At 39.4% G+C, this 27,956-nt stretch overlaps 2 protein-coding genes and 3 pseudogenes across 2 annotated transcripts; all 5 read left to right on the forward strand.

The window, feature by feature from the left end:
* Window positions 1-3,503: 3,503 nt before the first annotated feature.
* On the forward strand, window positions 3,504-4,145 carry LOC148933663 (secreted RxLR effector protein 161 pseudogene; annotated as a pseudogene).
* Window positions 4,146-11,173: 7,028 nt separating this feature from the next.
* On the forward strand, window positions 11,174-11,815 carry LOC148933664 (secreted RxLR effector protein 161 pseudogene; annotated as a pseudogene).
* Window positions 11,816-16,117: 4,302 nt separating this feature from the next.
* LOC148933665 (uncharacterized) lies at window positions 16,118-16,533 on the forward strand. Its single transcript, XM_089069862.1, has 2 exons — window positions 16,118-16,400; window positions 16,514-16,533. The coding sequence occupies exons 1-2, from the start codon at window positions 16,118-16,120 to the stop codon at window positions 16,531-16,533; spliced, it is 303 nt and encodes a 100-aa protein (XP_088925988.1).
* Window positions 16,534-18,884: 2,351 nt separating this feature from the next.
* Window positions 18,885-19,526, forward strand: LOC148933666 (secreted RxLR effector protein 161 pseudogene; annotated as a pseudogene).
* Window positions 19,527-23,833: 4,307 nt separating this feature from the next.
* On the forward strand, window positions 23,834-24,249 carry LOC148933667 (uncharacterized). The gene is made up of 2 exons (XM_089067473.1): window positions 23,834-24,116; window positions 24,230-24,249. The coding sequence occupies exons 1-2, from the start codon at window positions 23,834-23,836 to the stop codon at window positions 24,247-24,249; spliced, it is 303 nt and encodes a 100-aa protein (XP_088923599.1).
* The last annotated feature ends 3,707 nt before the right edge of the window (window positions 24,250-27,956 follow it).

A 27,956-nucleotide genomic window follows, 5' to 3' on the forward strand; every position in this document is an offset into this window, starting at 1 on the left:
GGCCATGCCACCTTAGTGGTTTCTGGACTATTCGTCGATGTTGTGACCAGAATTTTGTTAAATATGAATTTTTTACCTGACCTCCCTAGAGGCGTACTTAATTCTATTTGACTGTTGTGAGAATCTAAACGGTTTTAATGGTTTTTACTCTTTAGAATCTTACATACTTTGTAACAATAAGCTATTCTTTTTCTCAGCTAAATCCAAACAAGATGTCGTTCAATCCTCTTTCCGCTATTCTTAAAGAACACAAACTCGAAGGTCATAACTATATTGCATGGAAACAAAACATGGATATCGTTCTCACTGCTGAAGAGTACAAATATGTGCTCACTACTGAATGTCCACCCGTACCTGCTGCAAATGCTTCTGCAGCAGTGAAAGAAACATACACGAAGTGGTGTAAAGCCAATGAGATGGCGAAGTGCTACATGTTGGCTTCTATGTCAACAGTACTTCAACATCAGCACCAAGGCATGAACACTGCTACTGAGATTATGAACAATCTTAATAACCTTTTTGGTACTCAGAATCGAGCGGCTAAGTCTTTAGCCTTTCGGAGCATCATGACTAAGGTTATGAAGGAGGGCACACCTGTGAGGGACCATGTCCACGAGATGATGAGCCACCTCAATCAAATTGAGGTTTTGGGAGGGACCATTGATCCCGAGTCCCAAGTAACTATAATCCTTCAGAGTTTGCCAGCTAGCTATCAGCAGTTCAAGCTCAATTTTGAGATAAACAAGAGGGCTTACACCCTAGCTGAACTGTTGACTGAGTTGCAGTCAGCGGAGGATCTTATGATCCAGACAAAGGCTGCTATGATGAGTTCTAGGCCGTCTTCCTCAGGCTCTAATCAGGTAAGGGGAAGAAGAAAGCCCAGAATGTTGTAGCACCTAAGATAGCTAAGGGCAAAAAGAAACGGGTGAACGCGAACAAGAAGCAAAGTGGCAAGTGCTTCAAATGTGGCGAAAAGGGGCATTGGAAGCCGGATTGTCCTAAAAAGGGCAATGGCTCAGGTATGCACCAAGCTCTCGTTGTAGAATCATGTTTAGCAGTTGTATCTACTCAGCAATGGGTGGTTGATACTGGAGCTACTGATCATGTTTGCTTTGATCCTGATATTATGCAGGTAACAAGGCAGTTGAATGAAGCAGAGATCGAAATCCAGCTGGGCGATGCTACGAGAGTGGCAGCTGTTGCAGTGGGAGACGTTTATTTACGTTTTTCTAGTGATAGAATTTTAGTGTTGAACAATGTTTTGTTGATACCTTCGTTTAGAAGAAATTTAATTTCAGTTTCTAAACTTGTTTCTGATGGATATTCGATTTCATTTGATGATTCATGCATTATCAAGAAATGTGGTTCTTATATCTGTCGTGGTATCATGGAAAACAATCTTTACACTATAATGTCTACACAGTATATGCAACATAAAACTGAATCTAACTCAACATCGAAAGTTTCTCGAAAAAGAAAATCTCCTTCTGTTTCAATGAACGAAACGTACTTATGGCACCTTATACTTGGTTATGCTAACCCTACTAGGATTCAAGCGTTGATAGACCAAGGTCTACTTAAGGATCTAGAAACAGAACCTTATACAACTTGTGAATCATGTTTGGAAGGCAAGATGACTAAGAGACCATTTAAGGTCAAGGGTAATAGGGCCAAGGAAGTACTTGAGCTCGTTAATTCTGATGTGTGTGGACCAATGAATACTCAAGCTAGAGGCGGTTTTCAGTATTTCATCACCTTCATTGATGACTACTCGAAGGATATGTCTATTTGATGCGTCACAAGTCAGAATCTTTTGAAAAGTTCAAAGAATTCAGGGCACTTGTGGAGACGCGACATGGTAAGACAATCAAGTCTCTACGGTCTGACCGTGGAGGCGAGTACCTCAGTAGTGAGTTCTTGGACTACTTATCAGAGGCGGGAATTGAATCCCAATTGACTGCGCCCGGCACACCCCAGCAGAACGGCGTAGCTGAATGAAGGAATAGAACCCTCTTAGAAATGGTTCGATCGGTGATGAGTTATGCTAAGTTACCTATTTCGTTCTGGGGACACGCGTTGCTCACAGCAAGCTATACCTTGAACAACTTACCATCCAAATCAGTACCTACAACACCACATGAGTTGTGGACTGGACGAAAATCTAGTCTAAGACATCTCAGAGTGTGGGGTTGTCCAGCACATGTGTTGGAGAAAGATCCAACGAAGTTGGAGTCTCGTACTGAGGCATGTTTGTTTGTAGGGTATCCCAGTGGAACGAAAGGCTATGAATTCTATAGTCTACGAGATAGGAAGGTATTTGTTAGCACAAATGCTAAGTTCTTAGAAGAAGACTATGTGATGAATCATAAGCCCAGCAGTGAAGTAGCTCTTGAGGAACTAAGACATACTTCAGTTTCCACAAGCAAAGAACCAATAACACAAGTACAATCTATACCTGAGATATCAACTTCTGTACCACAAATTGTAGAGCCTCGTCGTAGTGGGAGAGTTCCTCGTGAACCAGAAAGGTACATTGGTTTGGGTGAGTCATCTGACTTAGACCCAGACGGCAATGTATCAGACCCATGGAACTTCAAAGAGGCAATGGCAGATTCAGATAGTCATTCCTGGAAAGAAGGAATGGATTCTGAACTACAATCAATGATAGACAAAGACGTTTATGATTTGTTAGTCCTACCTGAAGGTTGTACTGCCATTGGGAGCAAATGGATTTACAAACGTAAACGAGGACCTGACGGACGAGTTAAAGTCTTCAAAGCAAGACTAGTAGCTAAGGGTTATACCCAGAGAGAAGGTATCGATTACGATGATACTTTTTCGCCAGTAGCTATGCTCAAGTCAATCCGAATTCTTTTGTCTATCGCAGCCTACATGGATTGGGAAGTATGGCAGATGGATGTCAAGACAGCTTTCCTAAATGGAAGTCTTGAGGAGACCATCTACATGGAACAACCCGAGGGATATGTAGTCAAGGGCAGAGAACACATGGTGTGGAAGCTTAAGAAGGCCATTTATGGCCTCAAGCAAGCATCTCGATCATGGAACATGTGTTTCGACCAAACTGTGAAGTCTTTGGCTTTGAGCAGTGCCCAGATGAGAGCTGCGTGTACAAGAAAGTTGAAGGTAAGAATGTAGTGTTTATGGTACTCTACGTAGATGACATACTGTTGATTGGAAACAGTAAGAAAATGTTGTCAGACGTGAGAGATTGGCTATCAAGTCAATTTGAGATGAAAGATATGGGAGAAGCTGGACACATCCTAGGCATTAAAGTTCTAAGGAACCGCCAGAAAAGGATGTTGTGCCTATCTCAAGAATCTTACATTGATACGATAGTTAAGCGTTTTAGCATGCAAGATTCCAAGAAAGGTTTTCTACCTTTTAGCCATGGAATCACTCTGTCTCAGGATATGTGTCCCAAAACACCTATTGAGATAGAAGCTATGAGAAGGATCCCTTATGCATCAGCAGTTGGGAGTCTCATGTATGCTATGTTATGCACAAGGCCCGATATTTGCTTTGCCGTTGGCATGGTGGCAAGGTATCAGTCTAACCCTGGTCAAGGACACTGGATTGCGGTAAAGAAAATACTCAAGTATCTGAGAAGAAATAAAGAGTATTCTCTAGTTTACCAGGCATCCGAGATGTATCCTTTAGGTTACACTGATTCAGACTTTCAGTCTGATCGGGATTCGAGGAAATCAACCTCTGGATATATGTTTACATTAGGAGGTGGAGCCGTAATTTGGAAGAGTGTGAAGCAGAAATGCATCGCGGACTCTACCATGGAAGCTGAATATGTGGCAGCATCAGAAGCCGCAAAGGAAGCAGTATGGTTCAGAAACTTTCTTATTGATTTGAATGTGATTCCGAGTATGCCCAAGAGCATCACTATTTATTGTGACAACTCTGGTGCTGTGGCAAAGTCAAGGGAACCACGTGCCCACAAGGCAAGCAAACACATAGAGAGGAAATATCACATCATTCGTGATATAGTGCGGAGAGGAGACATTGAAGTGGTCAAGATCGCATCAGAAAACAACATGGCAGATCCATTCACAAAGGCACTTCCAGCCAGGACGTTTGAACGTCACGTGAAAGGATTAGGTGTTCGATTGACCTAGACCCGCTTTCAGTATAAGTGGGAGGATTTTGCAGTTTTGGTATACTCAAAAGCTGTTTTTGAGTATAAGTGGGAGATTGTTAGAGTTTAGTATACTGGAAAAGCATCTTTCGTATGCTTGTATATGTAATAACTCTTCTATCCATTTTTACCATTTAATGAGAAAGAATATTTTGTTACAATGTGTTTTGCTTATGGGTTACTTATGTATTTATGAGATGTTGAAATATGTTTTCCATTTAAATACATGGTTTAAGCAAAATGAGTCTAAGTTTTCTGCACAATAGACGAGTTATGAGCGGCGTTCACAGTAGGTAACTTGTCGGTTCTTGCAGTAAGAAAACTGTTTCACAACCTAGATAGACTTTGACTACCTATCGTGAAAGGTTGCGACGTCAGTCCGAAAATTTCCTTACCTAAGGAAATGGACGACGTCGGTGTGGTATAGCACTGAAAGGATCAAACAGTGAGATAAGTCTTTCTTGGCTATTTACTGAAAGACGAGGTCTTGGTGATTGTCATTTCTTAATCATTGTTGACATAACATTGAGCATACGATATTAATTGAAAACTACTTTGACTTATCAAATGGTGAGGGTATTTCGTTGCCCAAGAACCCTGATAGATTGGGTAGTGATCATTAATGTCTAAGTGGTGCTAGTATTGTTATTGCAATGAATCGTGTGCTGGGAAAGGCCAGTCTGATAATATCCTCAAGAGGTGTTTAGAAAAAGGTTTTATTATTCAGAAAACTGGCCAGTTGGAATTTATTCCATGAATAATAAATAATGTTTCTAAACTAGACCACTCTTGGAAAAAGAAATTAATTAATAAAAGTCAGATAGCAGACTTGATATTAATTAATGGATATTTATATCTTTAACACGGGAAATGATTTAATTAAAGAGGAAGTCCCGGAATACTCGTAATTTCGGTTTGGACGGGCAATCAATATTATATCTATAGTGGATGATAATAATATTTAAGTTTGGGCTTGAATTAAATTAGTTTTAATTTAATTAGTGAAAGCCTGAATTGTGGCCCAATCCAATCCTCCATAGATCCCTGGTCTGGCCCAAAAATAATTAACTTAATATAAAAGGGAGAAGAAGAGAAGACAGAATTAATTCTACCGATATTTTTAGTTCTCTGCAATCTGTGAGAACAAAATCGATTTCTAGGGTTCTTCTTCCTTAGAGATTTCTGTCTCCAATTCTTCTCCGGCTTTTGAGGATTTGACAAGCTTTGCCGACACAAAGGTCAAATTCGAGTTAAAAGGGAACAGATCAGAAGATCCGTGGTAGAGATCAATTGAAGAAGGAGTCTGAATTCAACTCTTGAATTCCTACGGTATGTTGTTATTAATTGCATATATTCAGTATGATCTGTGATTATATGCTTATGAACATGTTTCTAGTTTACAATCTGAAAAAGCATGTTTAGATGTAAATCTTTCAATCAAACTAAATAGATTTCCGCTGCAAAATCAACAATTGGTATCAGAGCCAGTTTTTTAGGCTCTGATTGTTTGATTTACTACGTGCTTTGATTGTATGAATAGCATGTTTATAGTTTTCGATGCATGTTTTAGTGTTCAATTAATTATTCGTTGAATCTAGAACTTTCGAAAAGAAGTCGATTTGATCGTGCCCTAGGGCGAGACGATCGGTTATCGCATTGATCAAGGTCGTGACTTGCTTTCCATGACCTAGATGATCAATTAATCACGCACACTTTGAATCAAATGGTGGCGCTAGCCTTTAATGGTTGAGAGGAGACACCATGTCATGAAAATTCAGTGGGAGCTGCCGGTTGAAAGCCGAGGGCAGCTCCGGATCACACGCCATTTGTCGACAGGAAGCAGGCACTGATGGTCGATAAATTTTCGATCATGTTACGGGGCTTGCTGGTTGACGAGGAGGTGAGATCAGTGGGAGACGAGGGGCGTTGCTGGCTGTTCTTAACGCCGAGAGCAGCACCGGCGATTCCCATGATCTGAATCTGACGGAGACAGCTGCTGGATGAATGTTTTCTGACCAAGAGCAGCTTGATGCGGCATACAACGGAGTCGTCAGGTAGATGGAGGCTGCTGACCGAGTCTACTCGGGCGAGAGCAGCACCAGGTCTGCCTGATCGGCGATCAATTTCGAGGTCAGAACCAGGCTCCTGCTGGCGGTGTTAACACGGCTGAGAGCAGCGCCTAACGGCTGACCGTCGAGCAGTTGCAGCCAGCGACGAAGTCAGCTGCTTTGTTGCCGCAATTTCCGGCAGATTTTGTGAACAAATCATGTTTTAGTGAACTGATTACGTGTGTTGTGCTAATGCGTGTTTTTCTGAACTGAATTGCTCTTTTTCATAATCTATTATGCGTGAATTTGAAACTGACTATTACTTGATATAATTACGAGAAGTGTGGAATGATTGTTTTGAATAATATGAGTCCATGTTTTTCAATTTGTGAACAAATATATGCTCACGTGAATATCACTAAACTATTGAGAACTCCATGTCTTGGTAGTAGTAGGAAATTAGTTTTGGCAATTTTAGTTAGCATTGATTTCAAATATTGTAATCGGTGAAATGCTATGTAACTAAAATCAAAATTAATTATTATATGGAATATCATTAAATAAATTTATTAAGATTTAAACAAGTTTGAATATTTAATCTATATCTTAAGGATTTTGATGGATCATATCCTATCTACATATATCCTAGATAGATTAGATTTAGTTGTTCAAATAAATTGGAATTTAATGTAGATTATTTCCATAATATATACTTATCATGATATAGTTAGGTTTGAATTATAATCCTTATCTATAAGATATTGATAAAGTCTATTTATCTAGAATACATCTTAAGATGATTTGGATAAGTATTTTTCAACTAAATCCTATTATATCTAGATTTCCTAAACCTAATCGAAAAAGATAAGTATTATAATTAATATTATTATTATTTAATAATAATCAATTAATATTAATTAAAGAAAATATTTGATTAATTATTTAATTATTAATTAATCAAATTATTTAATTATCTTAGTTTAATTTCATGGATTTAATAGAACTATCTATTAATTTGAAATTAATATAAGTGAACTTTCTGCCTAATTCACTTAAGTGATAATTAAAAGAAAACCATATCTTAAAATAACTAAGCAATAATTACGATCTCTGTCGTATATGGTCTCCAAAGAATTGGTCTATGTATGAAGCGGTTTCCAATATTAACGCGACTCACCTTAGTGGGAGCCTTAATCCTAAGAAACAGCAAGTTCATTGGTTAGACTTCTCAAAATTAAGTTCAATTTTATCTAGACGTGATTTCCAATATTATCGCGACCCACCATAGTGGGAGCTTTAATCCTAAGAAATTGCAAAGTTCAGAAGATTGAATTGACTTGTGAGATAACTGCAGAATTTTGTTTGTGGCGTGCGACCTTCCTTAGAAGGAGTATCAATACGGAAATGAAATTCTTGGTGTGAATATTCAATGGTACAAGCTTAGGCAACGTTTGGCGGCCATGCCACCTTAGTGGTTTCTGGACTATTCGTCGATGTTGTGACCAGAATTTTGTTAAATATGAATTTTTTACCTGACCTCCCTAGAGGCGTACTTAATTCTATTTGACTGTTGTGAGAATCTAAACGGTTTTAATGGTTTTTACTCTTTAGAATCTTACATACTTTGTAACAATAAGCTATTCTTTTTCTCAGCTAAATCCAAACAAGATGTCGTTCAATCCTCTTTCCGCTATTCTTAAAGAACACAAACTCGAAGGTCATAACTATATTGCATGGAAACAAAACATGGATATCGTTCTCACTGCCGAAGAGTACAAATATGTGCTCACTACTGAATGTCCACCCGTACCTGCTGCAAATGCTTCTGCAGCAGTGAAAGAAACATACAGGAAGTGGTGTAAAGCCAATGAGAAGGCGAAGTGCTACATGTTGGCTTCTATGTCAACAGTACTTCAACATCAGCACCAAGGCATGAACACTGCTACTGAGATTATGAACAATCTTAATAACCTTTTTGGTACTCAGAATCGAGCGGCTAAGTCTTTAGCCTTTCGGAGCATCATGACTAAGGTTATGAAGGAGGGCACACCTGTGAGGGACCATGTCCTCGAGATGATGAGCCACCTCAATCAAATTGAGGTTTTGGGAGGGACCATTGATCCCGAGTCCCAAGTAACTATAATCCTTCAGAGTTTGCCAGCTAGCTATCAGCAGTTCAAGCTCAATTTTGAGATGAACAAGAGGGCTTACACCCTAGCTGAACTGTTGACTGAGTTGCAGTCAGCGGAGGATCTTATGATCCAGACAAAGGCTGCTATGATGAGTTCTAGGCCGTCTTCCTCAGGCTCTAAGCCAGGTAAGGGGAAGAAGAAAGCCCAGAATGTTGTAGCACCTAAGATAGCTAAGGGCAAAAAGAAACGGGTGAACGCGAACAAGAAGCAAAGCGGCAAGTGCTTCAAATGTGGAGAAAAGGGGCATTGGAAGCCGGATTGTCCTAAAAAGGGCAATGGCTCAGGTATGCACCAAGCTCTCGTTGTAGAATCATGTTTAGCAGTTGTATCTACTCAGCAATGGGTGGTTGATACTGGAGCTACTGATCATGTTTGCTTTGATCCTGATATTATGCAGGTAACAAGGCAGTTGAATGAAGCAGAGATCGAAATCCAGCTGGGCGATGCTACGTGAGTGGCAGCTGTTGCAGTGGGAGACGTTTATTTACGTTTTTCTAGTGATAGAATTTTAGTGTTGAACAATGTTTTGTTGATACCTTCATTTAGAAGAAATTTAATTTCAGTTTCTAAACTTGTTTCTGATGGATATTCGATTTCATTTGATGATTCATGCATTATCAAGAAATGTGGTTCTTATATCTGTCGTGGTATCATGGAAAACAATCTTTACACTATAATGTCTACACAGTATATGCAACATAAAACTGAATCCAACTCAACATCGAAAGTTTCTCGAAAAAGAAAATCTCCTTCTGTTTCAATGAACGAAACGTACTTATGGCACCTTAGACTTGGTCATGCTAACCCTACTAGGATTCAAGCGTTGACAGACCAAGGTCTACTTAAGGATCTAGAAACAGAACCTTATACAACTTGTGAATCATGTTTGGAAGGCAAGATGACTAAGAGACCATTTAAGGTCAAGGGTAATAGGGCCAAGGAAGTACTTGAGCTCGTTCATTCTGATGTGTGTGGACCAATGAATACTCAAGCTAGAGGCGGTTTTCAGTATTTCATCACCTTCATTGATGACTACTCGAAGGATATGTCTATTTGATGCGTCACAAGTCAGAATCTTTTGAAAAGTTCAAAGAATTCAGGGCACTTGTGGAGACGCGACATGGTAAGAGAATCAAGTCTCTACGGTCTGACCGTGGAGGCGAGTACCTCAGTAGTGAGTTCTTGGACTACTTATCAGAGGCAGGAATTGAATCCCAATTGACTGCGCCCGGCACACCCCAGCAGAACGGCGTAGCTGAACGAAGGAATAGAACCCTCTTAGAAATGGTTCGATCGGTGATGAGTAATGCTAAGTTACCTATTTCGTTCTGGGGACACGCGTTGCTCACAGCAAGCTATACCTTGAACAACTTACCATCCAAATCAGTACCTACAACACCACATGAGTTGTGGACTGGACGAAAATCTAGTCTAAGACATCTCAGAGTGTGGGGTTGTCCAGCACATGTGTTGGAGAAAGATCCGACGAAGTTGGAGTCTCGTACTGAGGCATGTTTGTTTGTAGGGTATCCTAGTGGAACGAAAGGCTATGAATTCTATAGTCTACGAGATAGGAAGGTATTTGTTAGCACAAATGCTAAGTTCTTAGAAGAAGACTATGTGATGAATCATAAGCCCAGCAGTGAAGTAGCTCTTGAGGAACTAAGACATACTTCAGTTTCCACAAGCAAAGAACCAATAACACAAGTACAATCTATACCTGAGATATCAACTTCTGTACCACAAATTGTAGAGCCTCGTCGTAGTGGGAGAGTTCCTCGTGAACCAGAAAGGTACATTGGTTTGGGTGAGTCATCTGACTTAGACCCAGACGGCAATGTATCAGACCCATGGAACTTCAAAGAGGCAATGGCAGATTCAGATAGTCATTCCTGGAAAGAAGGAATGGATTCTGAACTACAATCAATGATAGACAAAGACGTTTATGATTTGTTAGTCCTACCTGAAGGTTGTACTGCCATTGGGAGCAAATGGATTTACAAACGTAAACGAGGACCTGACGGACGAGTTAAAGTCTTCAAAGCAAGACTAGTAGCTAAGGGTTATACCCAGAGAGAAGGTATCGATTACGATGATACTTTTTCGCCAGTAGCTATGCTCAAGTCAATCCGAATTCTTTTGTCTATCGCAGCCTACATGGATTGGGAAGTATGGCAGATGGATGTCAAGACAGCTTTCCTAAATGGAAGTCTTGAGGAGACCATCTACATGGAACAACCCGAGGGATATGTAGTCAAGGGCAGAGAACACATGGTGTGGAAGCTTAAGAAGGCCATTTATGGCCTCAAGCAAGCATCTCGATCATGGAACATGTGTTTCGACCAAACTGTGAAGTCTTTGGCTTTGAGCAGTGCCCAGATGAGAGCTGCGTGTACAAGAAAGTTGAAGGTAAGAATGTAGTGTTTATGGTACTCTACGTAGATGACATACTGTTGATTGGAAACAGTAAGAAAATGTTGTCAGACGTGAGAGATTGGCTATCAAGTCAATTTGAGATGAAAGATATGGGAGAAGCTGGACACATCCTAGGCATTAAAGTTCTAAGGAACCGCCAGAAAAGGATGTTGTGCCTATCTCAAGAATCTTACATTGATACGATAGTTAAGCGTTTTAGCATGCAAGATTCCAAGAAAGGTTTTCTACCTTTTAGCCATGGAATCACTCTGTCTCAGGATATGTGTCCCAAAACACCTATTGAGATAGAAGCTATGAGAAGGATCCCTTATGCATCAGCAGTTGGGAGTCTCATGTATGCTATGTTATGCACAAGGCCCGATATTTGCTTTGCCGTTGGCATGGTGGCAAGGTATCAGTCTAACCCTGGTCAAGGACACTGGATTGCGGTAAAGAAAATACTCAAGTATCTGAGAAGAAATAAAGAGTATTCTCTAGTTTACCAGGCATCCGAGATGTATCCTTTAGGTTACACTGATTCAGACTTTCAGTCTGATCGGGATTCGAGGAAATCAACCTCTGGATATATGTTTACATTAGGAGGTGGAGCCGTAATTTGGAAGAGTGTGAAGCAGAAATGCATCGCGGACTCTACCATGGAAGCTGAATATGTGGCAGCATCAGAAGCCGCAAAGGAAGCAGTATGGTTCAGAAACTTTCTTATTGATTTGAATGTGATTCCGAGTATGCCCAAGAGCATCACTATTTATTGTGACAACTCTGGTGCTGTGGCAAAGTCAAGGGAACCACGTGCCCACAAGGCAAGCAAACACATAGAGAGGAAATATCACATCATTCGTGATATAGTGCGGAGAGGAGACATTGAAGTGGTCAAGATCGCATCAGAAAACAACATGGCAGATCCATTCACAAAGGCACTTCCAGCCAGGACGTTTGAACGTCACGTGAAAGGATTAGGTGTTCGATTGACCTAGACCCGCTTTCAGTATAAGTGGGAGGATTTTGCAGTTTTGGTATACTCAAAAGCTGTTTTTGAGTATAAGTGGGAGATTGTTAGAGTTTAGTATACTGGAAAAGCATCTTTCGTATGCTTGTATATGTAATAACTCTTCTATCCATTTTTACCATTTAATGAGAAAGAATATTTTGTTACAATGTGTTTTGCTTATGGGTTACTTATGTATTTATGAGATGTTGAAATATGTTTTCCATTTAAATACATGGTTTAAGCAAAATGAGTCTAAGTTTTCTGCACAATAGACGAGTTATGAGCGGCGTTCACAGTAGGTAACTTGTCGGTTCTTGCAGTAAGAAAACTGTTTCACAACCTAGATAGACTTTGACTACCTATCGTAAAAGGTTGCGACGTCAGTCCGAAAATTTCCTTACCTAAGGAAATGAACGACGTCGGTGTGGTATAGCACTGAAAGGATCAAACAGTGAGATAAGTCTTTCTTGACTATTTACTGAAAGACGAGGTCTTGGTGATTGTCATTTCTTAATCATTGTTGACATAACATTGAGCATACGATATTAATTGAAAACTACTTTGACTTATCAAATGGTGAGGGTATTTCGTTGCCCAAGAACCCTGATAGATTGGGTAGTGATCATTAATGTCTAAGTGGTGCTAGTATTGTTATTGCAATGAATCGTGTGCTAGGAAAGGCCAGTCTGATAATATCCTCAAGAGGTGTTTAGAAAAAGGTTTTATTATTCAGAAAACTGGCCAGTTGGAATTTATTCCATGAATAATAAATAATGTTTCTAAACTAGACCACTCTTGGAAAAAGAAATTAATTAATAAAAGTCAGATAGCAGACTTGATATTAATTAATGGATATATATATCTTTAACACGGGAAATGATTTAATTAAAGAGGAAGTCCCGGAATACTCGTAATTTCGGTTTGGACGGGCAATCAATATTATATCTATAGTGGATGATAATAATATTTAAGTTTGGGCTTGAATTAAATTAGTTTTAATTTAATTAGTGAAAGCCTGAATTGTGGCCCAATCCAATCCTCCATAGATCCCTGGTCTGGCCCAAAAATAATTAACTTAATATAAAAGGGAGAAGAAGAGAAGACAGAATTAATTCTACCGATATTTTTAGTTCTCTGCAATCTGTGAGAGAAAAATCGATTTCTAGGGTTCTTCTTCCTTAGAGATTTCTGACTCCAATTCTTCTCCGGCTTTTGAGGATTTGACAAGCTTTGCCGACACAAAGGTCAAATTCGAGTTAAAAGGGAACCGATCAGAAGATCCGTGGTAGAGATCAATTGAAGAAGGAGTCTGAATTCAACTCTTGAATTCCTACGGTATGTTGTTATTAATTGCATATATTCAGTATGATCTGTGATTATATGATTATGAACATGTTTCTAGTTTACAATCTGAAAAAGCATGTTTAGATGTAAATCTTTCAATCAAACTAAATAGATTTCCGCTGCAAAACCAACAATTGGTATCAGAGCCAGTTTTTTAGGCTCTGATTGTTTGATTTACTACGTGCTTTGATTGTATGAATAGCATGTTTATAGTTTTCGATGCATGTTTTAGTGTTCAATTAATTATTCGTTGAATCTAGAACTTTCGAAAAGAAGTCGATTTGATCGTGCCCTAGGGCGAGACGATCGGTTATCGCATTGATCAAGGTCGTGACTTGCTTTCCATGACCTAGATGATCAATTAATCACGCACACTTTGAATAAAACGGTGGCGCTAACCTTTAGTGGTTGAGAGTAGACACCATGTCATGAAAATTCAGTGGGAGCTGCCGGTTGAAAGCCGAGGGCAGCTCCGGATCACACGCCATTTGTCGACAGGAAGCAGGCACTGATGGTCGATAAATTTTCGATCATGTTACGGGGCTTGCTGGTTGACGAGGAGGTGAGATCAGTGGGAGACGAGGGGCGTTGCTGGCTGTTCTTAACGCCGAGAGCAGCGCCGGCGATTCCCATGATCTGAATCTGACGGAGACAGCTGCTGGATGAATGTTTTCTGACCAAGAGCAGCTTGATGCGGCATACAACGGAGTCGTCAGGTAGATGGAGGCTGCTGACCGAGTCTACTCGGGCGAGAGCAGCACCAGGTCTGCCTGATCGGCGATCAATTTCGAGGTCAGAACCAGGCTCCTGCTGGCGGTGTTAACACGGCTGAGAGCAGCGCCTAACGGCTGACCGTCGAGCAGTTGCAGCCAGCGACGAAGTCAGCTGCTTTGTTGCCGCAATTTCCGGCAGATTTTGTGAACAAATCACGTTTTAGTGAACTGATTACGTGTGTTGTGCTAATGCGTGTTTTTCTGAACTGAACTGCTCTTTTTCATAATCTATTATGCGTGAATTTGAAACTGACTATTACTTGATATAGTTCCGAGAAGTGTGGAATGATTGTTTTGAATAATATGAGTCCATGTTTTTCAATTTGTGAACAAATATATGCTCACGTGAATATCACTAAACTATTGAGAACTCCATGTCTTGGTAGTAGTAGGAAATTAGTTTTGGCAATTTTAGTTAGCATTGATTTCAAATATTGTAATCGGTGAAATGCTATGTAACTAAAATCAAAATTAATTATTATATGGAATATCATTAAATAAATTTATTAAGATTTAAACAAGTTTGAATATTTAATCTATATCTTAAGGATTTTGATGGATCATATCCTATCTACATATATCCTAGATAGATTAGATTTAGTTGTTCAAATAAATCCTATTAAATCTAGGATTCTATTTTTATGGAATAAATAAATTGGAATTTAATGTAGATTATTTCCATAATATATACTTATCATGATATAGTTAGGTTTGAATTATAATCCTTATCTATAAGATATTGATAAAGTCTATTTATCTAGAATACATCTTAAGATGATTTGGATAAGTATTTTTCAACTAAATCCTATTATATCTAGATTTCCTAAACCTAATCGAAAAAGATAAGTATTATAATTAATATTATTATTATTTAATAATAATCAATTAATATTAATTAAAGAAAATATTTGATTAATTATTTAATTATTAATTAATCAAATTATTTAATTATCTTAGTTTAATTTCATGGATTTAATAGAACTATCTATTAATTTGAAATTAATATAAGTGAACTTTCTGCCTAATTCACTTAAGTGATAATTAAAAGAAAACCATATCTTAAAATAACTAAGCAATAATTACGATCTCTGTCGTATATGGTCTCCAAAGAATTGGTCTATGTATGAAGCGGTTTCCAATATTAACGCGACTCACCTTAGTGGGAGCCTTAATCCTAAGAAACAGCAAGTTCATTGGTTAGACTTCTCAAAATTAAGTTCAATTTTATCTAGACGTGATTTCCAATATTATCGCGACCCACCATAGTGGGAGCTTTAATCCTAAGAAATTGCAAAGTTCAGAAGATTGAATTGACTTGTGAGATAACTGCAGAATTTTGTTTGTGGCGTGCGACCTTCCTTAGAAGGAGTATCAATACGGAAATGAAATTCTTGGTGTGAATATTCAATGGTACAAGCTTAGGCAACGTTTGGCGGCCATGCCACCTTAGTGGTTTCTGGACTATTCGTCGATGTTGTGACCAGAATTTTGTTAAATATGAATTTTTTACCTGACCTCCCTAGAGGCGTACTTAATTCTATTTGACTGTTGTGAGAATCTAAACGGTTTTAATGGTTTTTACTCTTTAGAATCTTACATACTTTGTAACAATAAGCTATTCTTTTTCTCAGCTAAATCCAAACAAGATGTCGTTCAATCCTCTTTCCGCTATTCTTAAAGAACACAAACTCGAAGGTCATAACTATATTGCATGGAAACAAAACATGGATATCGTTCTCACTGCCGAAGAGTACAAATATGTGCTCACTACTGAATGTCCACCCGTACCTGCTGCAAATGCTTCTGCAGCAGTGAAAGAAACATACAGGAAGTGGTGTAAAGCCAATGAGAAGGCGAAGTGCTACATGTTGGCTTCTATGTCAACAGTACTTCAACATCAGCACCAAGGCATGAACACTGCTACTGAGATTATGAACAATCTTAATAACCTTTTTGGTACTCAGAATCGAGCGGCTAAGTCTTTAGCCTTTCGGAGCATCATGACTAAGGTTATGAAGGAGGGCACACCTGTGAGGGACCATGTCCTCGAGATGATGAGCCACCTCAATCAAATTGAGGTTTTGGGAGGGACCATTGATCCCGAGTCCCAAGTAACTATAATCCTTCAGAGTTTGCCAGCTAGCTATCAGCAGTTCAAGCTCAATTTTGAGATGAACAAGAGGGCTTACACCCTAGCTGAACTGTTGGCTGAGTTGCAGTCAGCGGAGGATCTTATGATCCAGACAAAGGCTGCTATGATGAGTTCTAGGCCGTCTTCCTCAGGCTCTAAGCCAGGTAAGGGGAAGAAGAAAGCCCAGAATGTTGTAGCACCTAAGATAGCTAAGGGCAAAAAGAAACGGGTGAACGCGAACAAGAAGCAAAGCGGCAAGTGCTTCAAATGTGGCGAAAAGGGGCATTGGAAGCCGGATTGTCCTAAAAAGGGCAATGGCTCAGGTATGCACCAAGCTCTCGTTGTAGAATCATGTTTAGCAGTTGTATCTACTCAGCAATGGGTGGTTGATACTGGAGCTACTGATCATGTTTGCTTTGATCCTGATATTATGCAGGTAACAAGGCAGTTGAATGAAGCAGAGATCGAAATCCAGCTGGGCGATGCTACGTGAGTGGCAGCTGTTGCAGTGGGAGACGTTTATTTACGTTTTTCTAGTGATAGAATTTTAGTGTTGAACAATGTTTTGTTGATACCTTCATTTAGAAGAAATTTAATTTCAGTTTCTAAACTTGTTTCTGATGGATATTCGATTTCATTTGATGATTCATGCATTATCAAGAAATGTGGTTCTTATATCTGTCGTGGTATCATGGAAAACAATCTTTACACTATAATGTCTACACAGTATATGCAACATAAAACTGAATCCAACTCAACATCGAAAGTTTCTCGAAAAAGAAAATCTCCTTCTGTTTCAATGAACGAAACGTACTTATGGCACCTTAGACTTGGTCATGCTAACCCTACTAGGATTCAAGCGTTGACAGACCAAGGTCTACTTAAGGATCTAGAAACAGAACCTTATACAACTTGTGAATCATGTTTGGAAGGCAAGATGACTAAGAGACCATTTAAGGTCAAGGGTAATAGGGCCAAGGAAGTACTTGAGCTCGTTCATTCTGATGTGTGTGGACCAATGAATACTCAAGCTAGAGGCGGTTTTCAGTATTTCATCACCTTCATTGATGACTACTCGAAGGATATGTCTATTTGATGCGTCACAAGTCAGAATCTTTTGAAAAGTTCAAAGAATTCAGGGCACTTGTGGAGACGCGACATGGTAAGAGAATCAAGTCTCTACGGTCTGACCGTGGAGGCGAGTACCTCAGTAGTGAGTTCTTGGACTACTTATCAGAGGCAGGAATTGAATCCCAATTGACTGCGCCCGGCACACCCCAGCAGAACGGCGTAGCTGAACGAAGGAATAGAACCCTCTTAGAAATGGTTCGATCGGTGATGAGTAATGCTAAGTTACCTATTTCGTTCTGGGGACACGCGTTGCTCACAGCAAGCTATACCTTGAACAACTTACCATCCAAATCAGTACCTACAACACCACATGAGTTGTGGACTGGACGAAAATCTAGTCTAAGACATCTCAGAGTGTGGGGTTGTCCAGCACATGTGTTGGAGAAAGATCCAACGAAGTTGGAGTCTCGTACTGAGGCATGTTTGTTTGTAGGGTATCCCAGTGGAACGAAAGGCTATGAATTCTATAGTCTACGAGATAGGAAGGTATTTGTTAGCACAAATGCTAAGTTCTTAGAAGAAGACTATGTGATGAATCATAAGCCCAGCAGTGAAGTAGCTCTTGAGGAACTAAGACATACTTCAGTTTCCACAAGCAAAGAACCAATAACACAAGTACAATCTATACCTGAGATATCAACTTCTGTACCACAAATTGTAGAGCCTCGTCGTAGTGGGAGAGTTCCTCGTGAACCAGAAAGGTACATTGGTTTGGGTGAGTCATCTGACTTAGATCCAGACGGCAATGTATCAGACCCATGGAACTTCAAAGAGGCAATGGCAGATTCAGATAGTCATTCCTGGAAAGAAGGAATGGATTCTGAACTACAATCAATGATAGACAAAGACGTTTATGATTTGTTAGTCCTACCTGAAGGTTGTACTGCCATTGGGAGCAAATGGATTTACAAACGTAAACGAGGACCTGACGGACGGGTTAAAGTCTTCAAAGCAAGACTAGTAGCTAAGGGTTATACCCAGAGAGAAGTTATCGATTACGATGATACTTTTTCGCCAGTAGCTATGCTCAAGTCAATCCGAATTCTTTTGTCTATCGCAGCCTACATGGATTGGGAAGTATGGCAGATGGATGTCAAGACAGCTTTCCTAAATGGAAGTCTTGAGGAGACCATCTACATGGAACAACCCGAGGGATATGTAGTCAATGGAAGAGAACACATGGTGTGGAAGCTTAAGAAGGCCATTTATGGCCTCAAGCAAGCATCTCGATCATGGAACATGTGTTTCGACCAAACTGTGAAGTCTTTGGCTTTGAGCAGTGCCCAGATGAGAGCTGCGTGTACAAGAAAGTTGAAGGTAAGAATGTAGTGTTTATGGTACTCTACGTAGATGACATACTGTTGATTGGAAACAGTAAGAAAATGTTGTCAGACGTGAGAGATTGGCTATCAAGTCAATTTGAGATGAAAGATATGGGAGAAGCTGGACACATCCTAGGCATTAAAGTTCTAAGGAACCGCCAGAAAAGGATGTTGTGCCTATCTCAAGAATCTTACATTGATACGATAGTTAAGCGTTTTAGCATGCAAGATTCCAAGAAAGGTTTTCTACCTTTTAGCCATGGAATCACTCTGTCTCAGGATATGTGTCCCAAAACACCTATTGAGATAGAAGCTATGAGAAGGATCCCTTATGCATCAGCAGTTGGGAGTCTCATGTATGCTATGTTATGCACAAGGCCCGATATTTGCTTTGCCGTTGGCATGGTGGCAAGGTATCAGTCTAACCCTGGTCAAGGACACTGGATTGCGGTAAAGAAAATACTCAAGTATCTGAGAAGAACTAAAGAGTATTCTCTAGTTTACCAGGCATCCGAGATGTATCCTTTAGGTTACACTGATTCAGACTTTCAGTCTGATCGGGATTCGAGGAAATCAACCTCTGGATATATGTTTACATTAGGAGGTGGAGCCGTAATTTGGAAGAGTGTGAAGCAGAAATGCATCGCGGACTCTACCATGGAAGCTGAATATGTGGCAGCATCAGAAGCCGCAAAGGAAGCAGTATGGTTCAGAAACTTTCTTATTGATTTGAATGTGATTCCGAGTATGCCCAAGAGCATCACTATTTATTGTGACAACTCTGGTGCTGTGGCAAACTCAAGGGAACCACGTGCCCACAAGGCAAGCAAACACATAGAGAGGAAATATCACATCATTCGTGATATAGTGCGGAGAGGAGACATTGAAGTGGTCAAGATCGCATCAGAAAACAACATGGCAGATCCATTCACAAAGGCACTTCCAGCCAGGACGTTTGAACGTCACGTGAAAGGATTAGGTGTTCGATTGACCTAGACCCGCTTTCAGTATAAGTGGGAGGATTTTGCAGTTTTGGTATACTCAAAAGCTGTTTTTGAGTATAAGTGGGAGATTGTTAGAGTTTAGTATACTGGAAAAGCATCTTTCGTATGCTTGTATATGTAATAACTCTTCTATCCATTTTTACCATTTAATGAGAAAGAATATTTTGTTACAATGTGTTTTGCTTATGGGTTACTTATGTATTTATGAGATGTTGAAATATGTTTTCCATTTAAATACATGGTTTAAGCAAAATGAGTCTAAGTTTTCTGCACAATAGACGAGTTATGAGCGGCGTTCACAGTAGGTAACTTGTCGGTTCTTGCAGTAAGAAAACTGTTTCACAACCTAGATAGACTTTGACTACCTATCGTGAAAGGTTGCGACGTCAGTCCGAAAATTTCCTTACCTAAGGAAATGAACGACGTCGGTGTGGTATAGCACTGAAAGGATCAAACAGTGAGATAAGTCTTTCTTGGCTATTTACTGAAAGACGAGGTCTTGGTGATTGTCATTTCTTAATCATTGTTGACATAACATTGAGCATACGATATTAATTGAAAACTACTTTGACTTATCAAATGGTGAGGGTATTTCGTTGCCCAAGAACCCTGATAGATTGGGTAGTGATCATTAATGTCTAAGTGGTGCTAGTATTGTTATTGCAATGAATCGTGTGCTAGGAAAGGCCAGTCTGATAATATCCTCAAGAGGTGTTTAGAAAAAGGTTTTATTATTCAGAAAACTGGCCAGTTGGAATTTATTCCATGAATAATAAATAATGTTTCTAAACTAGACCACTCTTGGAAAAAGAAATTAATTAATAAAAGTCAGATAGCAGACTTGATATTAATTAATGGATATATATATCTTTAACACGGGAAATGATTTAATTAAAGAGGAAGTCCCGGAATACTCGTAATTTCGGTTTGGACGGGCAATCAATATTATATCTATAGTGGATGATAATAATATTTAAGTTTGGGCTTGAATTAAATTAGTTTTAATTTAATTAGTGAAAGCCTGAATTGTGGCCCAATCCAATCCTCCATAGATCCCTGGTCTGGCCCAAAAATAATTAACTTAATATAAAAGGGAGAAGAAGAGAAGACAGAATTAATTCTACCGATATTTTTAGTTCTCTGCAATCTGTGAGAGAAAAATCGATTTCTAGGGTTCTTCTTCCTTAGAGATTTCTGACTCCAATTCTTCTCCGGCTTTTGAGGATTTGACAAGCTTTGCCGACACAAAGGTCAAATTCGAGTTAAAAGGGAACCGATCAGAAGATCCGTGGTAGAGATCAATTGAAGAAGGAGTCTGAATTCAACTCTTGAATTCCTACGGTATGTTGTTATTAATTGCATATATTCAGTATGATCTGTGATTATATGCTTATGAACATGTTTCTATGTTTCTAGTTTACAATCTGAAAAAGCATGTTTAGATGTAAATCTTTCAATCAAACTAAATAGATTTCCGCTGCAAAACCAACAATTGGTATCAGAGCCAGTTTTTTAGGCTCTGATTGTTTGATTTACTACGTGCTTTGATTGTATGAATAGCATGTTTATAGTTTTCGATGCATGTTTTAGTGTTCAATTAATTATTCGTTGAATCTAGAACTTTCGAAAAGTCGATTTGATCGTGCCCTAGGGCGAGACGATCGGTTATCGCATTGATCAAGGTCGTGACTTGCTTTCCATGACCTAGATGATCAATTAATCACGCACACTTTGAATAAAACGGTGGCGCTAACCTTTAGTGGTTGAGAGTAGACACCATGTCATGAAAATTCAGTGGGAGCTGCCGGTTGAAAGCCGAGGGCAGCTCCGGATCACACGCCATTTGTCGACAGGAAGCAGGCACTGATGGTCGATAAATTTTCGATCATGTTACGGGGCTTGCTGGTTGACGAGGAGGTGAGATCAGTGGGAGACGAGGGGCGTTGCTGGCTGTTCTTAACGCCGAGAGCAGCGCCGGCGATTCCCATGATCTGAATCTGACGGAGACAGCTGCTGGATGAATGTTTTCTGACCAAGAGCAGCTTGATGCGGCATACAACGGAGTCGTCAGGTAGATGGAGGCTGCTGACCGAGTCTACTCGGGCGAGAGCAGCACCAGGTCTGCCTGATCGGCGATCAATTTCGAGGTCAGAACCAGGCTCCTGCTGGCGGTGTTAACACGGCTGAGAGCAGCGCCTAACGGCTGACCGTCGAGCAGTTGCAGCCAGCGACGAAGTCAGCTGCTTTGTTGCCGCAATTTCCGGCAGATTTTGTGAACAAATCACGTTTTAGTGAACTGATTACGTGTGTTGTGCTAATGCGTGTTTTTCTGAACTGAACTGCTCTTTTTCATAATCTATTATGCGTGAATTTGAAACTGACTATTACTTGATATAGTTACGAGAAGTGTGGAATGATTGTTTTGAATAATATGAGTCCATGTTTTTCAATTTGTGAACAAATATATGCTCACGTGAATATCACTAAACTATTGAGAACTCCATGTCTTGGTAGTAGTAGGAAATTAGTTTTGGCAATTTTAGTTAGCATTGATTTCAAATATTGTAATCGGTGAAATGCTATGTAACTAAAATCAAAATTAATTATTATATGGAATATCATTAAATAAATTTATTAAGATTTAAACAAGTTTGAATATTTAATCTATATCTTAAGGATTTTGATGGATCATATCCTATCTACATATATCCTAGATAGATTAGATTTAGTTGTTCAAATAAATCCTATTAAATCTAGGATTCTATTTTTATGGAATAAATAAATTGGAATTTAATGTAGATTATTTCCATAATATATACTTATCATGATATAGTTAGGTTTGAATTATAATCCTTATCTATAAGATATTGATAAAGTCTATTTATCTAGAATACATCTTAAGATGATTTGGATAAGTATTTTTCAACTAAATCCTATTATATCTAGATTTCCTAAACCTAATCGAAAAAGATAAGTATTATAATTAATATTATTATTATTTAATAATAATCAATTAATATTAATTAAAGAAAATATTTGATTAATTATTTAATTATTAATTAATCAAATTATTTAATTATCTTAGTTTAATTTCATGGATTTAATAGAACTATCTATTAATTTGAAATTAATATAAGTGAACTTTCTGCCTAATTCACTTAAGTGATAATTAAAAGAAAACCATATCTTAAAATAACTAAGCAATAATTACGATCTCTGTCGTATATGGTCTCCAAAGAATTGGTCTATGTATGAAGCGGTTTCCAATATTAACGCGACTCACCTTAGTGGGAGCCTTAATCCTAAGAAACAGCAAGTTCATTGGTTAGACTTCTCAAAATTAAGTTCAATTTTATCTAGACGTGATTTCCAATATTATCGCGACCCACCATAGTGGGAGCTTTAATCCTAAGAAATTGCAAAGTTTAGAAGATTGAATTGACTTGTGAGATAACTGCAGAATTTTGTTTGTGGCGTGCGACCTTCCTTAGAAGGAGTATCAATACGGAAATGAAATTCTTGGTGTGAATATTCAATGGTACAAGCTTAGGCAACGTTTGGCAGCCATGCCACCTTAGTGGTTTCTGGACTATTCGTCGATGTTGTGACCAGAATTTTGTTAAATATGAATTTTTTACCTGACCTCCCTAGAGGCGTACTTAATTCTATTTGACTGTTGTGAGAATCTAAACGGTTTTAATGGTTTTTACTCTTTAGAATCTTACATACTTTGTAACAATAAGCTATTCTTTTTCTCAGCTAAATCCAAACAAGATGTCGTTCAATCCTCTTTCCGCTATTCTTAAAGAACACAAACTCGAAGGTCATAACTATATTGCATGGAAACAAAACATGGATATCGTTCTCACTGCCGAAGAGTACAAATATGTGCTCACTACTGAATGTCCACCCGTACCTGCTGCAAATGCTTCTGCAGCAGTGAAAGAAACATACAGGAAGTGGTGTAAAGCCAATGAGATGGCGAAGTGCTACATGTTGGCTTCTATGTCAACAGTACTTCAACATCAGCACCAAGGCATGAACACTGCTACTGAGATTATGAACAATCTTAATAACCTTTTTGGTACTCAGAATCGAGCGGCTAAGTCTTTAGCCTTTCGGAGCATCATGACTAAGGTTATGAAGGAGGGCACACCTGTGAGGGACCATGTCCTCGAGATGATGAGCCACCTCAATCAAATTGAGGTTTTGGGAGGGACCATTGATCCCGAGTCCCAAGTAACTATAATCCTTCAGAGTTTGCCAGCTAGCTATCAGCAGTTCAAGCTCAATTTTGAGATGAACAAGAGGGCTTACACCCTAGCTGAACTGTTGGCTGAGTTGCAGTCAGCGGAGGATCTTATGATCCAGACAAAGGCTGCTATGATGAGTTCTAGGCCGTCTTCCTCAGGCTCTAAGCCAGGTAAGGGGAAGAAGAAAGCCCAGAATGTTGTAGCACCTAAGATAGCTAAGGGCAAAAAGAAACGGGTGAACGCGAACAAGAAGCAAAGCGGCAAGTGCTTCAAATGTGGAGAAAAGGGGCATTGGAAGCCGGATTGTCCTAAAAAGGGCAATGGCTCAGGTATGCACCAAGCTCTCGTTGTAGAATCATGTTTAGCAGTTGTATCTACTCAGCAATGGGTGGTTGATACTGGAGCTACTGATCATGTTTGCTTTGATCCTGATATTATGCAGGTAACAAGGCAGTTGAATGAAGCAGAGATCGAAATCCAGCTGGGCGATGCTACGAGAGTGGCAGCTGTTGCAGTGGGAGACGTTTATTTACGTTTTTCTAGTGATAGAATTTTAGTGTTGAACAATGTTTTGTTGATACCTTCGTTTAGAAGAAATTTAATTTCAGTTTCTAAACTTGTTTCTGATGGATATTCGATTTCATTTGATGATTCATGCATTATCAAGAAATGTGGTTCTTATATCTGTCGTGGCATCATGGAAAACAATCTTTACACTATAATGTCTACACAGTATATGCAACATAAAACTGAATCTAACTCAACATCGAAAGTTTCTCGAAAAAGAAAATCTCCTTCTGTTTCAATGAACGAAACGTACTTATGGCACCTTAGACTTGGTCATGCTAACCCTACTAGGATTCAAGCGTTGATAGACCAAGGTCTACTTAAGGATCTAGAAACAGAACCTTATACAACTTGTGAATCATGTTTGGAAGGCAAGATGACTAAGAGACCATTTAAGGTCAAGGGTAATAGGGCCAAGGAAGTACTTGAGCTCGTTTATTCTGATGTGTGTGGACCAATGAATACTCAAGCTAGAGGCGGTTTTCAGTATTTCATCACCTTCATTGATGACTACTCGAAGGATATGTCTATTTGATGCGTCACAAGTCAGAATCTTTTGAAAAGTTCAAAGAATTCAGGGCACTTGTGGAGACGCGACATGGTAAGACAATCAAGTCTCTACGGTCTGACCGTGGAGGCGAGTACCTCAGTAGTGAGTTCTTGGACTACTTATCAGAGGCGGGAATTGAATCCCAATTGACTGCGCCCGACACACCCCAGCAGAACGGCGTAGCTGAACGAAGGAATAGAACCCTCTTAGAAATGGTTCGATCGGTGATGAGTTATGCTAAGTTACCTATTTCGTTCTGGGGACACGCGTTGCTCACAACAAGCTATACCTTGAACAACTTACCATCCAAATCAGTACCTACAACACCACATGAGTTGTGGACTGGACGAAAATCTAGTCTAAGACATCTCAGAGTGTGGGGTTGTCCAGCACATGTGTTGGAGAAAGATCCAACAAAGTTGGAGTCTCGTACTGAGGCATGTTTGTTTGTAGGGTATCCCAGTGGAACGAAAGGCTATGAATTCTATAGTCTACGAGATAGGAAGGTATTTGTTAGCACAAATGCTAAGTTCTTAGAAGAAGACTATGTGATGAATCATAAGCCCAGCAGTGAAGTAGCTCTTGAGGAACTAAGACATACTTCAGTTTCCACAAGCAAAGAACCAATAACACAAGTACAATCTATACCTGAGATATCAACTTCTGTACCACAAATTGTAGAGCCTCGTCGTAGTGGGAGAGTTCCTCGTGAACCAGAAAGATACATTGGTTTGGGTGAGTCATCTGACTTAGACCCAGACGGCAATGTATCAGACCCATGGAACTTCAAAGAGGCAATGGCAGATTCAGATAGTCATTCCTGGAAAGAAGGAATGGATTCTGAACTACAATCAATGATAGACAAAGACGTTTATGATTTGTTAGTCCTACCTGAAGGTTGTACTGCCATTGGGAGCAAATGGATTTACAAACGTAAACGAGGACCTGACGGACGGGTTAAAGTCTTCAAAGCAAGACTAGTAGCTAAGGGTTATACCCAGAGAGAAGGTATCGATTACGATGATACTTTTTCGCCAGTAGCTATGCTCAAGTCAATCCGAATTCTTTTGTCTATCGCAGCCTACATGGATTGGGAAGTATGGCAGATGGATGTCAAGACAGCTTTCCTAAATGGAAGTCTTGAGGAGACCATCTACATGGAACAACCCGAGGGATATGTAGTCAAGGGCAGAGAACACATGGTGTGGAAGCTTAAGAAGGCCATTTATGGCCTCAAGCAAGCATCTCGATCATGGAACATGTGTTTCGACCAAACTGTGAAGTCTTTGGCTTTGAGCAGTGCCCAGATGAGAGCTGCGTGTACAAGAAAGTTGAAGGTAAGAATGTAGTGTTTATGGTACTCTACGTAGATGACATACTGTTGATTGGAAACAGTAAGAAAATGTTGTCAGACGTGAGAGATTGGCTATCAAGTCAATTTGAGATGAAAGATATGGGAGAAGCTGGACACATCCTAGGCATTAAAGTTCTAAGGAACCGCCAGAAAAGGATGTTGTGCCTATCTCAAGAATCTTACATTGATACGATAGTTAAGCGTTTTAGCATGCAAGATTCCAAGAAAGGTTTTCTACCTTTTAGCCATGGAATCACTCTGTCTCAGGATATGTGTCCCAAAACACCTATTGAGATAGAAGCTATGAGAAGGATCCCTTATGCATCAGCAGTTGGGAGTCTCATGTATGCTATGTTATGCACAAGGTCCGATATTTGCTTTGCCGTTGGCATGGTGGCAAGGTATCAGTCTAACCCTGGTCAAGGACACTGGATTGCGGTAAAGAAAATACTCAAGTATCTGAGAAGAACTAAAGAGTATTCTCTAGTTTACCAGGCATCCGAGATGTATCCTTTAGGTTACACTGATTCAGACTTTCAGTCTGATCGGGATTCGAGGAAATCAACCTCTGGATATGTGTTTACATTAGGAGGTGGAGCCGTAATTTGGAAGAGTGTGAAGCAGAAATGCATCGCGGACTCTACCATGGAAGCTGAATATGTGGCAGCATCAGAAGCCGCAAAGGAAGCAGTATGGTTCAGAAACTTTCTTATTGATTTGAATGTGATTCCGAGTATGCCCAAGAGCATCACTATTTATTGTGACAACTCTGGTGCTGTGGCAAAGTCAAGGGAACCACGTGCCCACAAGGCAAGCAAACACATAGAGAGGAAATATCACATCATTCGTGATATAGTGCGGAGAGGAGACATTGAAGTGGTCAAGATCGCATCAGAAAACAACATGGCAGATCCATTCACAAAGGCACTTCCAGCCAGGACGTTTGAACGTCACGTGAAAGGATTAGGTGTTCGATTGACCTAGACCCGCTTTCAGTATAAGTGGGAGGATTTTGCAGTTTTGGTATACTCAAAAGCTGTTTTTGAGTATAAGTGGGAGATTGTTAGAGTTTAGTATACTGGAAAAGCATCTTTCGTATGCTTGTATATGTAATAACTCTTCTATCCATTTTTACCATTTAATGAGAAAGAATATTTTGTTACAATGTGTTTTGCTTATGGGTTACTTATGTATTTATGAGATGTTGAAATATGTTTTCCATTTAAATACATGGTTTAAGCAAAATGAGTCTAAGTTTTCTGCACAATAGACGAGTTATGAGCGGCGTTCACAGTAGGTAACTTGTCGGTTCTTGCAGTAAGAAAAATCGATTTCTCTGCAATCGATTTTTAGTTCTACCGATATTTTTAGTTCTACCGATATTTTTAGTTCTCTGCAATCTGTGAGAGAAAAATCAATTTCTAGGGTTCTTCTTCCTTAGAGATTTCTGTCTCCAATTCTTCTCCGGCTTTTGAGGATTTGACAAGCTTTGCCGTCACAAAGGTCAAATTCGAGTTAAAAGGGAACCGATCAGAAGATCCGTGGTAGAGATCAATTGAAGAAGGAGTCTGAATTCAACTCTTGAATTCCTACGGTATGTTGTTATTAATTGCATATATTCAGTATGATCTGTGATTATATGCTTATGAACATGTTTCTAGTTTACAATCTGAAAAAGCATGTTTAGATGTAAATCTT

This window comes from Salvia hispanica, chromosome 1, assembly GCF_029641045.1.
Source record: "Salvia hispanica isolate PSC_SH4W2 chromosome 1, Shi_PSC_v1, whole genome shotgun sequence".
Taxonomy (NCBI): Eukaryota; Viridiplantae; Streptophyta; class Magnoliopsida; order Lamiales; family Lamiaceae; genus Salvia; species Salvia hispanica.